This window comes from Haliotis cracherodii, unplaced genomic scaffold (genome assembly GCF_022045235.1).
Source record: "Haliotis cracherodii isolate W230 unplaced genomic scaffold, xgHalCrac1.p SCAF_21, whole genome shotgun sequence".
In the NCBI taxonomy this organism is placed as follows: Eukaryota; Metazoa; Mollusca; class Gastropoda; order Lepetellida; family Haliotidae; genus Haliotis; species Haliotis cracherodii.
The window spans coordinates 13,945,166-13,959,155 of record NW_027266277.1 but is presented as its reverse complement, the minus strand read 5'-3'; the positions used below and the strand labels follow the sequence as shown (position 1 = coordinate 13,959,155).

The 13,990-nt window shown below is 40.8% G+C and overlaps 1 protein-coding gene across 1 annotated transcript; it reads right to left on the bottom strand.

Annotated features, from left to right (window-relative positions):
• Positions 1-5,260: 5,260 nt before the first annotated feature.
• Positions 5,261-13,926, bottom strand: LOC139470920 (sperm-associated antigen 7-like). Its single transcript, XM_071253246.1, has 7 exons — positions 13,839-13,926; positions 12,234-12,301; positions 11,395-11,483; positions 11,125-11,209; positions 9,218-9,307; positions 7,372-7,528; positions 5,261-6,112 (listed from the first exon to the last, which is right to left on the bottom strand). The coding sequence occupies exons 1-7, from the start codon at positions 13,915-13,917 to the stop codon at positions 5,970-5,972; spliced, it is 711 nt and encodes a 236-aa protein (XP_071109347.1). The 5' UTR covers positions 13,918-13,926; the 3' UTR covers positions 5,261-5,969.
• Between the last annotated feature and the right edge of the window lie 64 nt (positions 13,927-13,990).

Sequence of the window (13,990 nt, the reverse complement as noted above, 5' to 3'; positions counted from 1 at the left end):
CAGTTACTGTGTGCCTGGTGTTCAGTTACGGTGTGCCTGATGTCCAGTTACGGTGTGCCTGGTGTCCAGTTACCATGTGCCTGATGTCCAGTTACCATGTGCCTGGAGTCCAGTTACGATGTGCCTGGTGTCCAGTTACGGTGTGCCTGGAGTCCAGTTACCGTGTGCCTGGAGTCCAGTTACGGTGTGCCTGATGTCCAGTTACGGTGTGCCTGGAGTCCAGTTACGGTGTGCCTGGTGTCCAGTTACGGTGTGCCTGGTGTCCAGTTACGGTGTGCCTGGTGTCCAGTTACGGTGTGCCTGGTGTCCGGTGTGCCTGGTGTCCAGTTACGGTGTGCCTGGTGTCCAGTTACGGTCTGCCTGGAATCCAGTTACGGTGTGCCTGGTGTCCATTTAAGGTGTGCCTGGAATCCAGTTAAGGTGTGCCTGATGTCCAGTTACGGTGTGCCTGGTGTCCAGTTACGGTGTGCCTGGTGTCCAGTTAAGGTGTGCCTGATGTCCAATTACGGTGTGCCTGGTGTCCAGTTACGGTGTGCCTGGTGTCCAGTTAAGGTGTGCCTGATGTCCAGTTGCGGTGTGCCTGGTGTCCAGTTACGGTCTGCCTGGAATCCAGTTGCGGTGTGCCTGGTGTCCAGTTACGGTGTGCCTGGTGTCCAGTTACTGTGTGCCTGGTGTTCAGTTACGGTGTGCCTGATGTCCAGTTACGGTGTGCCTGGTGTCCAGTTACCATGTGCCTGATGTCCAGTTACCATGTGCCTGGAGTCCAGTTACGATGTGCCTGGTGTCCAGTTACGGTGTGCCTGGAGTCCAGTTACCGTGTGCCTGGAGTCCAGTTACGGTGTGCCTGATGTCCAGTTACGGTGTGCCTGGAGTCCAGTTACGGTGTGCCTGGAGTCCAGTTACGGTGTGCCTGGTGTCCAGTTACGGTGTGCCTGGTGTCCAGTTACGGTGTGCCTGGTGTCCAGTTACGGTGTGCCTGGTGTCCGGTGTGCCTGGTGTCCAGTTACGGTGTGCCTGGTGTCCAGTTACCATGTGCCTGGAGTCCAGTTACGGTGTGCCTGGTGTCCAGTTAAGGTGTGCCTGATGTCCAGTTGCTGTGTGCCTGGTGTCCAGTTACAGTCTGCCTGGAATCCAGTTGCGGTGTGCCTGGTGTCCAGTTACGGTGTGCCTGGTGTCCAGTTACGGTGTGCCTGATGTCCAGTTACGGTGTGCCTGGTGTCCAATTACGGTGTGCCTGGTGTCCAGTTAAGGTGTGCATGCAATTGGGATACGATGACATGCATCAACCAAGTCAGCAAGCCTGACCAAGCCACGGGTCTGAAGTTGTTGGAGAGTGATGGAGATACAATGTACCTCAGAGCAAAAACAAGAGTCATCAGAAGATGACAAATCCCCCCGGCCCCTACAAATTCGAAAAAAAACAAATGATCTGCCTGTTAAGTCCACTTGATGAAGTCCACTCTGTCAGTATACAAGAGTAGTTATTGAGCTATCAAAACAATACCATGGAATTGGTATTCGGAACTTTGTAGTTCTATGTCAGGTACACACCAACATGAACTGTCAAAGTCACACTTGTTGCCAGGGAAACAGGAAAAAATATAAATCCTAACAATCCCTAAATAGAAAAAGGCACCAGATGACAAACTGGTCATATGTGTGCATAGTTTCAAGGAGGAATGCCTATTAGTTTTAAAGATATAGTCGAAGTCAAACTTCTTGCCACGGAAACAGGAAAAGAAATATCTAAATTCCTAAATAGCAAAAGGCACCACTTCAACCCCTGAATAATACATGTTCCAAGTTTGATTCAGCACTGGTTAAGTTTTTTAGTGCTGCTCCAGAAACGACACCTACCTCTTTTCAGCAAAGTCTAACTTGTGTCCATGGATACACGAAAAAATGAAATTTTGAAACATTCCTAAATAGCAAAAATAAAAAATAAAAAAACATAAATGAAGGGACAGCCATTGGTCTCTTCAAGCAAAGTGTATTTTGGATCAACACAAGTGAACTCAGTATTGACATTAAGTTTTTAATTTGTAATTTTAATTTGTAATCAACATGTTACCATTGGTCCATGGACAATTACAAAGCATGAACAGTTTGATCAATCGTTAACAAAGTATTTTGGGGTATTGAGATGAAAAAGATGAAGGAATATCACTCACTATAGATGCTCGATTAATTGAAGATTGGGGCCGCCGGCATGGTCTGGCGGTAAAGAGGAAGGTCGGGGGTTGGATCCCTGCCACGTCATACCAAAAGATGTTAAAAGATGGTACTTCTTGTTACCCTGCCTGGCACTCAGCATTAAGGGGCTAAAACAAGGACTAGTCGGCTCGGAGTCAGTGTACTGTGTCTGAGTAGGGTATTCATGTTAAAGTGTGGCATGGTACCTCAGTGGGCTAGCACATATAAAATCAGCATTAGTCGGGACAAGTACAAGCAGACACACACACACACGTCGCTTTATAGTGCAATAATCTGAACGCTAATCTCCACATCACCTTACCTAACTGACGATTATTAGAGAACCAATGTTCACTAAAGAGAGGATGGGTGGATCACTGTGTGATATTCATCAAAACCTAACAGCTGATGGGGGGGGGATTGGTGATTATTGCAGACAATCACTTCTGCAAGCCTGGCATATACAATGACTCCTGGAGAGCCTGGGCAAGACTACACGTCCCCAACAACTTATACATGGCGACTAAATGGATCATGTGGTCAAGCTAGTATTACCAGTCACTGGATCGTCTGGTCCAGACTTGATTATTTACACCCCCCACCATCATCGATTTTATGGTGTGGCGTTAAACAAGGTGGCCTGAGGTCTTACGTCACATTCAAGATTTTTACACTCATCCACACAGTATACTGAGCCGTTTTGTTTTGTTCCCTTAATGCTGAGCGCCAAGCAGGGTAACAACAAGTACCATCTTTTAAGGACTTTTGGGCCAGGGATCGAACACCCAACCTTCCGCTCTCTATCCACCAGACCGCAGAGGAGGTCCCGTTAAACAAGTGATCAGGAAGACCAAAATCCAAAGGCATCACGATAAATAAATGTCTACTAAATAACATCTGCTGTTACTGTGAGTGAATATGGTTTTATGCTGCATTTAGCAATATTCCAGCAATATCATGGCGGGGGATACCAGAAATGGGCTTCAGACATTGTACCCATGTCGTGAATCAAACGTGGGTCTTCGGCGTGACGAGCGGACGCTTGAGCAACTAGGCTACCCGACTGCCCCGCTGTTACTGTGATTAACATGTAGCACAAGATAGTGGATTTGTCCATTATTCCAGGGTTGTCTGGACCAGACAATCGAGTGATTGACATCATGGGTAGTGATGTTGGTTGGTTTGGTTGGTTTGTTGTTACGCCGCACTCAGCAATATTCCAGCTATATGGCGGCGGTCTGTAAATAAACGAGTCTGGACCAGACAATCCAGTGATTGATATCATGAGCATCGATCCACGCAATTGGGATCGATGACATGCACCAACCAAGTCAGCGAGCCTGACCACCCGATCCCATTAGTTGCCTTTTACGACAAGCATGGGTTGCATTAGACCAATTTTGACCCCAACTTTCACAGGGAAAATCTTGTTTGAGAGATGGGCAATTAATCGAGCATTTACAGTAATAACATTTGTTAGCTTTATCAGCCAGAACATTATGATTGAATTAAGAAACATTGCAGAAAACGTTTTATCTGTAAACTGACAAGAATAATACAAAGGTGTTGGATACAGTGTCATATAGTTGTATACAAATCTAATGCTAAAACTGGAAAATTAATTCAAAACATACAAAAAACACAATAGGGTACAACCATCCATATATATCAAGGCAATATTCAGGACAACAAGTTAACATTCATGTAGTGGATATTTTGCCATATGCGTGACAAAGAGTTTCTATGTGTGAGTGAGTGAGTGTGTTTGGTTTAATCCGGCTTTATACAGTATTTCAGTTATATCACGGCGTGTCAGCTCAATGTAGGAGGAAATTCAAAAGTGATGCATGTCTTAGGCATTTACCCCTTTGGTGAAATCCCGCAAGCATGGTTATGGTGCTGACAAATGTAGAAACATAATCATGACGAACCGGGATTCAAACCTACGGTCATAGGTTTCTGGCTGCCAAGAGACGAAACTCAAAATGCAGAGCGAAATGCAGTCTTCGAGGACTGGGCCACCCGTGCCTTTGATCAGTTTTTGAAACCTACTAACATTGACATCATAATCCAAGGAAATCTTCAATTCCAAACCATGAGTGGCAATCTACAACTGTCATGCTGTGACACATCTTCCCGAGGCAAGCGTGTCCACTAATCCATATCAAAGTCTAGTTTCTACCTTTGCCACATCAAGGCCACTTTTCTTGGCGTTTAAAGATAAAAATAACACAGTCATGTCAACAAAGAACGGCAGCTGTAAATCGCTTTCATACGAAGGTGAACCATTCGTGGATGTTGATTTTGTGAAAGTTCTCTGATTGGACTACCGATATGTGCGATAGTCCAATCATATTTAGCACAGGAAAGTGGGCTTGATGTGGCAAGGGTGGAAACATGCCTTTGATAAAAAGGCTAGGAGACGCTCTTGCCTCGGGAAGATGGCTTGGACACAGCTCTATGATGACTTTGCTGAATTTGGCCATGGCCACGTATTGACTGTACTCGTTCAAAATAATGACCAAGATTTACATCTTTAAAAATATTGTGCACAGCAAAATGACAAAATGGGAATGAACACTATCAAAGTGTGTTAACGTATACATCCACTAAAACCTTCTGTAAAAATCAGCCCTGATACATGAGGATGATCTGAGATCCCTGAAGAAACTCTCCCATGAACACCTTCTGTTGTGAAGGAAGATTAAATACAGAAATCTGTACACAATCCTGAGAAAACAATATATCCTCTGTTATCACTTGACTTAAACAAGTCTGGTGTTTAACACAAAACCACACATGTAACCAGTTTATATTACCTACACATGCATCCATTACCATGACTACCATTGTCCATCAACATCCAAACCCTTTCATGTATACCATGTCTGACAAGTATTCAAGCAGTGTTCTGGTAACCAGACTCGCCCACTGTTACCGTACTGTTACATCAGGGTTTAATGAAACATATCTAAGGCTAACAAAAATAATAGTCTTGGTTCTCAGGCACTGCCCATATCATCAGGTTTGCCGCATGTTTCGTTTTTATTCTTTATTCTTTATACTTGATATCAATGTGATCTAATTAGCACGCAGTTACTTCCCTTTACTTCTTGTGTTATGGTAATGGCGGCAATAGGAGATAGTATGCTTATTTATGTAGGGAAGCCCTTTCCAAGGTTTATGGTACATAACTGTTTATTTGGTTACATACTAGTTTGAACAAGCCAAAAAAAAAACCTCTGCCTGCCTGCACTATATTTTCAAAAGTCATTGCCTGAGAACGAATTCTTTTATTTTTTTAGTCAATGTGAACCTGTTGCATAAAAGAACGCACAGCAAACCCTTTTTCCAATCTAGGTGTAAACATACCCCTCTAAGATTTCTTCAATATTTAATGGACTGCTATTCCGTTAAATTTCAGCTACAAAATCTCATGATTTTAAGATTCTAATATTGTTTTGTTTGTTTTGCTGCACTCAGAAATATTCCAGCTATATGACAGCGGTCTGTAAATAATCGAGTCTGGACCAGACAGTCCAGAGGTTGATATCATGAGCATCGATCCATGCAATTGGGATACCATGACATGCATCAACCAAGTCAGCGAGCCTGACCACCAGATCCCGTTAGTCGCCTCTTACAAAAAGCATGGGCCTCTCATTGTTTATAGCAACATGATTAACACAGCACGGCTTACAATCTGTGGTTCTGTGTTTTACATCAGTGAATTAAAACAAACATCAACAAGTATACGATAAAACCTAACGACAGCATCATTGTGACGTGTCGGGGTCAGCTGCAGCGCCCTCTGGTGGGTCAACAGCAGACTCCCCCTCCGTCTTAAGCTTCTTCTTGGCCCGACTGTCGGCAAGCACCTGCTCGATTGTACGCTGGTCTCGCTTGTTGTGACTGGGAACTGAAAAAAGGGCATCACAATGTTACCATGGTGAGTGAGTAAGTGATGTGACACTGTGACATCATTATACATCACATCATGTCAAATTCTTTTTACACATACCGTATTCGACGTAATAAGCGCCCAGGGCGCTCTCAAAAATAGAAATAGGGGTATCTTATTAGAATATTATTTTGGTGGAAAAAACAAAGTTGAAAGATAAATTTCGTGGTTTATACTGACGGCCTGAACTGTTTATATACGACAGATATTTATTTTTTTTCCTGAATTTAATTGCCCATAATTTAGGGTGTATATAACACACGCGTGCGTATTATACACGAATGAATAAGTCTTGTGTACATTGATCAATCGGAAGGGATGCTAATTGGGATTGTTCGCTTGCCATTATATTAGCAAATATCTCCATGGGCGCTTATTAGAGCGGGGCGCTTATTACGTCGAATACGGTATGCTCTATCTGTATAAGTGAGTGAGTGTTTGTTGTTTATACGCAATATTACAGCTATATGACGGCGGTCAATAAATAATCGAGTCTGGACCAGACAATCCAGTGATTGATATCATGGATATCATCGATCCACACAATTGGGATCGATGACATGCTTCAACCAAGTCAGCGAGCCTGACCACCCAATCCCGTTAGTTGCCTTTTACGACAAGCATAGTTATCTTTTACAGCAAGAATGGGTTGCTGAAGACCTATTCTACCCCGGAATCTTCATAGCTTGAGTGAGTGAGTGAGTGGTTTAATGCCACTTTCAACAGTATTGCAGACAGCGTGTCAGCTTGATTTTGGGGGGAAGCCCTAATTGATGCAGGTCTCTAGTGACCCGTGAGATCAGGTATGATGCTGACAAACCTAGAAACAAAATCAGAGTTAATATGGGATTTGAACACACAATGATATGTTTCTGGCACACCAAAGGGACACAACCCTGCAGATGGAATTCTCACAGACTGAGGATGATAACTTGAATTTCAACCAACAAACATTGCATTAAGGTTTTTGGCAGTTCTGACAAAACCATCACACAAGGCAGCTGAATGAAGGGGGGTGTGCTTTTCACTGAAGAAAAAATTTAATGTGAAGACAAATAATTTTCTATTAAAAAATCAAATAAATGAAAAATATTAGTAAAGTCTAAATATTTTATACATTTGTATACTTTTCCTGCCCTCAATGCAATTACTGCTTTCTTTTGACAGAAAAACGAAGGATAAGTTAAAACATGAAGAAAAGGCAATAGTTCACTGACCAAAACCGTAAGATTTGTTGGCAATGGTGGACTTGGCAGCATCCTTGGCTGCTTCTTCCCCGATTAGATGTTTGTATTTCTCTCGGTAGTTGCTGGAGGGGGCCACCTCCTCGTGTTTACGCTTCAAGTGGCTGGCTTCAGACTGGGCATCAAGTTCCTGCCAAAAAAACCATCATGTCAGTTTGTCACACTGACTTAAGCTTATCCACTTACCATTTGATATATTGGAGGCACCCATGATATATTTTTTTAAATTGTTCCAAAAAATAATGAAAACATATTTTGCCTCATGTTTTACCTCAATAGTGATTGTTTAAAATAATAAATTGTTCGGCTTTATGTTTCACAGACAAAAATGTTTGTCGTGAAGTACTGACCAAACAAATATCTTTGATAAAATCACAGTCCCCTACCCTATAATATTAAGTTATGTTTGTTTGTCTGTTTGTTGTTAAATGCTGCACTCATCAATATTCCAGTTATAAGAAGGCAGTCTGTAAATTATCCAGGGATTGACAACATGAGCATCAATCCACGCAACTGGGATACAATGTCCAACATTCTAACCCGGATCTTCAAAGGGAAGAATATCTAGTGATTCACAAGGCTATAGATGAGATATTTGCATAAAATACCCCCCCAAATATTCAAAACCCAATAACTTTCAATTAACTTGCGAACAGAAATGCATGCATAAATGGAAAAGTCAATTGTTTGAAAACAGCATGTGTAAATTCCAAATGAAGCTTCTTCAGCATGCGTACAATGGAGCTAATTTCCAAAACACAACTACGACCTAATCTGCTTTCCGGGTCAAGCCTATATTTAGAACCAGTATATACATCTAAAACATTATTTCATTTTTTTTTATATCTCAAAATGCTTACTCATTTTTGGAAAAACCCAATAGAGTGATGATTAGATGAGTGAAAAAATATTGGTTATCCAGTGAAAAATGTAATAAACAAATTAAAATAAAAACCTTCAAGTAAAAACTCAATTGCTCAAAATGTTATCTGGAGCTCTGTATGAACAATATGATACTGAGTACCAAGACTGGATTCATGGAGTGAATATACAAAATATATGCAGATACGTGACAAGAGCTATTTGCTTATCACTGATCTAAGAAGATGCCTACAGGAACAAGAGATAGTTTTTACCTCTTCGACATTTGTCCATGATATCAAGACATAATAGCGTTGCCATTAACATTTAAAATTGTAAAAGTTAAGCTAACAACTCAAATACCTGTTTCTGAAAACCCAACCTGGACTTGAGAAAACAATTTTTAAAGTGTGAAATGCCACACCATTCACACTTCATTTCTGAAGCATCATCTATGTCAAACCAGAAACCTATGATTGTGGGTTCGAATCCCGATTTGCCCCAATTATGTTTCTGGGTTTATTAGCATCATACCCATGCTCGTGGGTTTCAGCGAAGTGGTAAACGTCTGAGACATCACTTCTGGCTTTCCTCCTACATTAAGCTGACACGCTGTGATATTACTGGAATAATGTTAATAGCGGCGTTAAACCCAACTCACTCACTCACTCTATAAGTCAAAACCGCTTCTCTTCCATGTCTGCAACATGTGTTAGAGAAGTGAACATGTGAGTTATCTCCCCTGGTCAGTTACCCACGTCCATCTCAACCTGACCTGTTCTCTGATACTCAAGTACCCTACCAACATCTTGTCCACTATACATTTGGTCTTGGATGTCAAATTTCTTAAATTCAATTATTTTAGATTGAGATGGTTCCATAACTTAACTGCACAGAAAATACAAACAAACAGTAGCCAGGTCTTGTAAACTAGTGGCATTATTGTTCAATGGGATACCTTCTGTTTGGCTAGTTCTTTTGCCTTCTCTGGGTCCCACACCTCCCCGCGCCTGTACGCCAACAGCTCGTCATCAGTTGGAGCAAACTCCTGCAAACAGGGAAAAAAGAGACTGAATATTGTTTTAGGCCACTTTTCAGCAGTCGTCCAGCAATATCATAGCAGGAGACACCAGAAATGGACAACACATTGTACTCATGTGGAGAATCAAACCTGGGCCTTCAGCAGGACAAGTAAAAGCTGTAACCACTAGGCTACCCCACACTCTAAAATGAATGAGAGTAGAGCTCGAGATAAGCTGTGTAAAATATGCATTAAATAAATTGAAATATGCAGACAAATCTAATCCTAGCTTATCAAATACGCAACAAAAAACATAAATATGCTATTGAAATAAAACTAATGCGTATATTACAACTATTGGATAAAACAGTTGCAGAAAAAAGGTAACCCGTCACCTTGACCTTTCAAAGGTCACTGCTGGAGAACTATTTTTATCATCAAAACTGGCTCTCACAGGAGATACTGCTTGATGAGATCAAGCGATAAATACACTGTAGATATCGCACTCTCCTACCCAGAGTTCCATGTGGCCGGCAGCCAGCCAGCATAGTACCTCTGCCACAGGCCAGCGCCATGTGACGATTTGTCACATCTTTCACAGTCCATTCAAGATATTGAATATGCTTTTCATCCGTTTCATGTTTGACAAGTCTACACATTTTCATAAACAAATGTCAAAGAATGGTTACGGTTCATTAAGAAAGTATCCTATCTACTTGTTTTTGCGTAGTTTTCCATTGCTTACATTGGTTGTACGGCTCCACGTGCTATCATGGAGGCCAAACAGAGAGCTAGCGATACCATCACTTTGATGTATAAATATATCTTGTCATGCAACTCACTGTCGCAGTTGTAGTAGCGTATCTATATAATTATGCAAAACAATATGTTAAGCGCCCCCAAACACTTGCATCAGTCCGTTCTATACTGATTTCTGAAAAAGCTTGTTTGTTTACAAACAAGAGAAAAGTTCGGCTACGTGATATTCAAATTAGCCTGTGCCAGTGGTGTTATGCTGAGTCACCACTGCACCGGAGTGTGTAGATATCGCTGCAATGAAATTGCATCACAATGGTTTGCAGGCCATTGTGACATCATTGGTTACCATGACGTCACAATCAAATGACATCACTAATGGCTCTGCTACTGAAGCTGTTAGCAGTACTTATTACTGTCTACAAACTGAAAAAGTTGGAAGAATGATGTTGGAATATAAATGAAATCTCACCCTCCTGTCTCTTGATATCAAATATATTTTCACTCAGAGTCACTTTTATCAACTTGTGTTGATATATTTGATAACCATTCTCATTATAATCAGATCTTAGTTCTCGCTACCACTAAACAAATATCTGAGAACATCCCATTAGGGGTCACGTTAGACCGACCTCGCAAACTTTGATCAACCAATGGAATGACCAATAAGAAGGAAGCTTTCTCGTGCTTTACGGCATTAATTTCAAATTGGCGACTACGCTTCGAAACACATTTTGACAAATTCTCTATTACAACTTTGAAACCTAAACAAAAGAACATTCTGGAATGGCTAATAGATGGTCTAGCTTGTATGGATTCAGTCGTTAACCCTGTAACTATCATTTGGAATACCCCATGTTAAAGTTTTCGAAATTGCATGAATAGAAATCACATTCTGACTGTCACTTTCATAATCTGGTAACTGATGCTCTGATTGGTCAGATGAAAGGTCGTTCCGATGTAACCCCTAATGGGATGTCTTCAGATCTTTCTCTAGCCGTAGCAAGAACTAAGGTCTTATTTTAATGAGATTGTTTGATAACGGGTGAAATTCTCTGTGTTTTAACTGTCAGACTAGGCATACAAACCTTCTTCCACAACATGACATATCGATCTTCTTCCTCATGCCCGAATGAGAAGGATGTCAGTCCTGCAACGTCCGCTACTTCATGTCTGCAACAGTTATTGTTAATCAAATTGAAATTTACAGAAATAATATTAACATGATTAATATGAATAAAATTTAGTCATTTTGGGGGGTAAAATTACAATAATCAGAATATGAGTATAAATCGTGTGTGTTGATCAATGTGGAATGAACACCCATGAACTTCAGGGTAACTGTGTCATCTACTTACACAATAGCTCGTAGAACTTTGTCCATAGGTTTAAACTGGTACTTTTGTCTAGAACTGTCTTTGATGAATTCATGGATCTGTTTCTGCATCTAGATCAGAAGGAAACAAACAAAATATCAAATGAAAGTAAAAATGGTTACCATGGTTACAGAACTTCTTTATTCTCTGACTTCAGTATCCACATAGCATTAACTGATATTTGATGACCCTTGACATGGTAAGGTAACCATAGTAACAAAACACTATGCCAGAGAGTATTCCAGCATTGGGGGAGAGTAAGCGAGGGTGAGTGTTGTTTTGCATAAGAGTCAGCAGTGTCACTGGATTAAACATGTTAAAGAAGCTGTCAGTTTAAGGAGCTGTCAGTTTAAGGAGCTGTCTGTTAAAGGAGCTGTCAGTTAAAGGAGCTGTCAGTTAAAGGAGCTGTCAGTTAAAGGAGCAGTCAGTTAGAGGAGCTGTCAGTTAAAGGAGCAGTCAGTTAAAGGAGCTGTCTGTTAAAGGAGCTGTCAGTTAAAGGAGCTGTCTGTTAAAGGAGCTGTCTGTTAAAGGAGCTGTCAGTTAAAGGAGCTGTCAGTTAAAGGAGCAGTAGGCTCTGGTTGTATCCGCTGTCCGACATTGCCGGCTAGGGCTCATTATCTGCCTTGATTTGTCTTGATAGCTAACGCAACTGAGCATGACAAGAGACTGGGCTATCGTCTGTAACTGTGTAAGGAAAGCAAAAATAAACTTTGAGGTAATATCTATACACAAACTGACTGGTTGCCCCTGATCTACGAAGATTGTTATAATGCAAGAATCTACTATAAACTCCAGGTGACCAACAAATCTATACTTCTCACCTTCTCACGAAAGCTGTTTAATTTCTGTTTTTCTTTTTCTTGCTGCTTCTCAAACAGCTCCTTTTGCTCTGAAAAAAAAAAGATACTTGAACTCGTTATTCTGTTTTACCACCTTGATGAAGATATCTCATTCTGAAAGTTAAATCTAAACAATCCAGGACCTCTTTTATTCCACTTATCACATCTTTTTTAAACAAATGTTACATGCTAGTGTTTTTAAGCCTTTTAACGAAATATCTACAGCACATCATTTATCTTTAAAACTATTAATGCTCTTAATATTGTATGTTCCATGTTACATCTATGTTTTAAATGTGTATTTGTATTCGTTTAATCCCCATTTAGTATTATGTGATATGATTTCCCTTATGGGCTACAAAGCATTATCTTGTCTTACTTTACAATGTACAATAAGCAGACTAGTCCGTTCAACAGTCCATCTTGGTTTGCATTCTGACATAACCTACCAGGGTTTTACCTTGACCCACCTAACTAGGGGTCCACGGGACCCCCAAATATTAATTTCAAGGGTCCACAGGAAATGTGAGTGTCCTGTAAAGTAATAAAAATAAAGGAGTAAACTGTAAGCTTTGATAAGTACTTTAATTTCAGGACCTTTATATTTGTCACGAAGTGCGTATTATTGTGCAACATATTTTTTCTGCCCCCAAATTACTGAAATGTGTGTGTCTATGAACCTTTTAATGTCAGGTACAACCCGAACTTACTCATGTCAATAGATTGGGCTGCATTTTGTAAAGACTAGAGACAGAAATGCAAGTGTTCTAGTGGGGCTGGGACGGGTAACTCGGGTACCCGGGTCGGGTGTGTACTGAAAAGGACTCGGGTACCCACAGGACTATCCGGACCCATGGTTGGTCATGTGATACATTGTTTTAATGACAAGAATGATCTAGATCTATATGGTTACACTACAAGTCACTAAGGTTCGCATTTCTTTCTGACTATGCACCAATTCCTTCTGACTTTAATGTGCTTGAAAGAAGATAAAACTTCAGTCAACTTCAGTGTATGCATGACCAGATTGTTTTACACCTTTATCTAAATACATTTTGTCCCGGGCTACGTTCGAACTATTCCCCATCGGACATTTTGTATCTACCTCTTGAGACCTACAGTGGGTACCCGGGTAGGGTCAGGTAATAGGTCTGTGGGTACCTAGGTAGTAATTTGGTCTTGTCCCAGCCCTATGATCTAGTACAGTGCAAGCGTAGTACAGCTACATGTTAGTGTTCTGGATCAGCTAGCTTCATCTAGTTTCATCTAGTTTCCAAACATAACACTATGATTTTGTGATGTATACATTTTTTAATTGGATTAATTCTACATTTATTTAAGATGATGCCTTATAGTCTTCCTCTGGACAAGCAGGGTGGTAACCTTCCTTGCAAAGTCAAGAAAACAGTCACACGTTTGAATACAAATCTTACTGTTTGAAATTGGTTCACGACATGCTATGTGACAGTCAAGGACCAAGACAAAAACACGTCAGATTTTTCTTGTTTTATGTTTATCATGGACATACATTTAAGATCAAAATGATTACTTGAGTTGGGTTATTCTGTGCTACACAAAAGTAACAACCTTTAACTTTCTTTCTCTCTGCATCGCCGACTGACGGCGGTTTTTGCATAGAACCTAAGATTGATCCTAACAAGTCCATGCTCTTCTGTTGTTGTTGCCAACGTGATGTACAACAAGCATATATGTTTATTTTTATTTTCGTAAAATTCGAA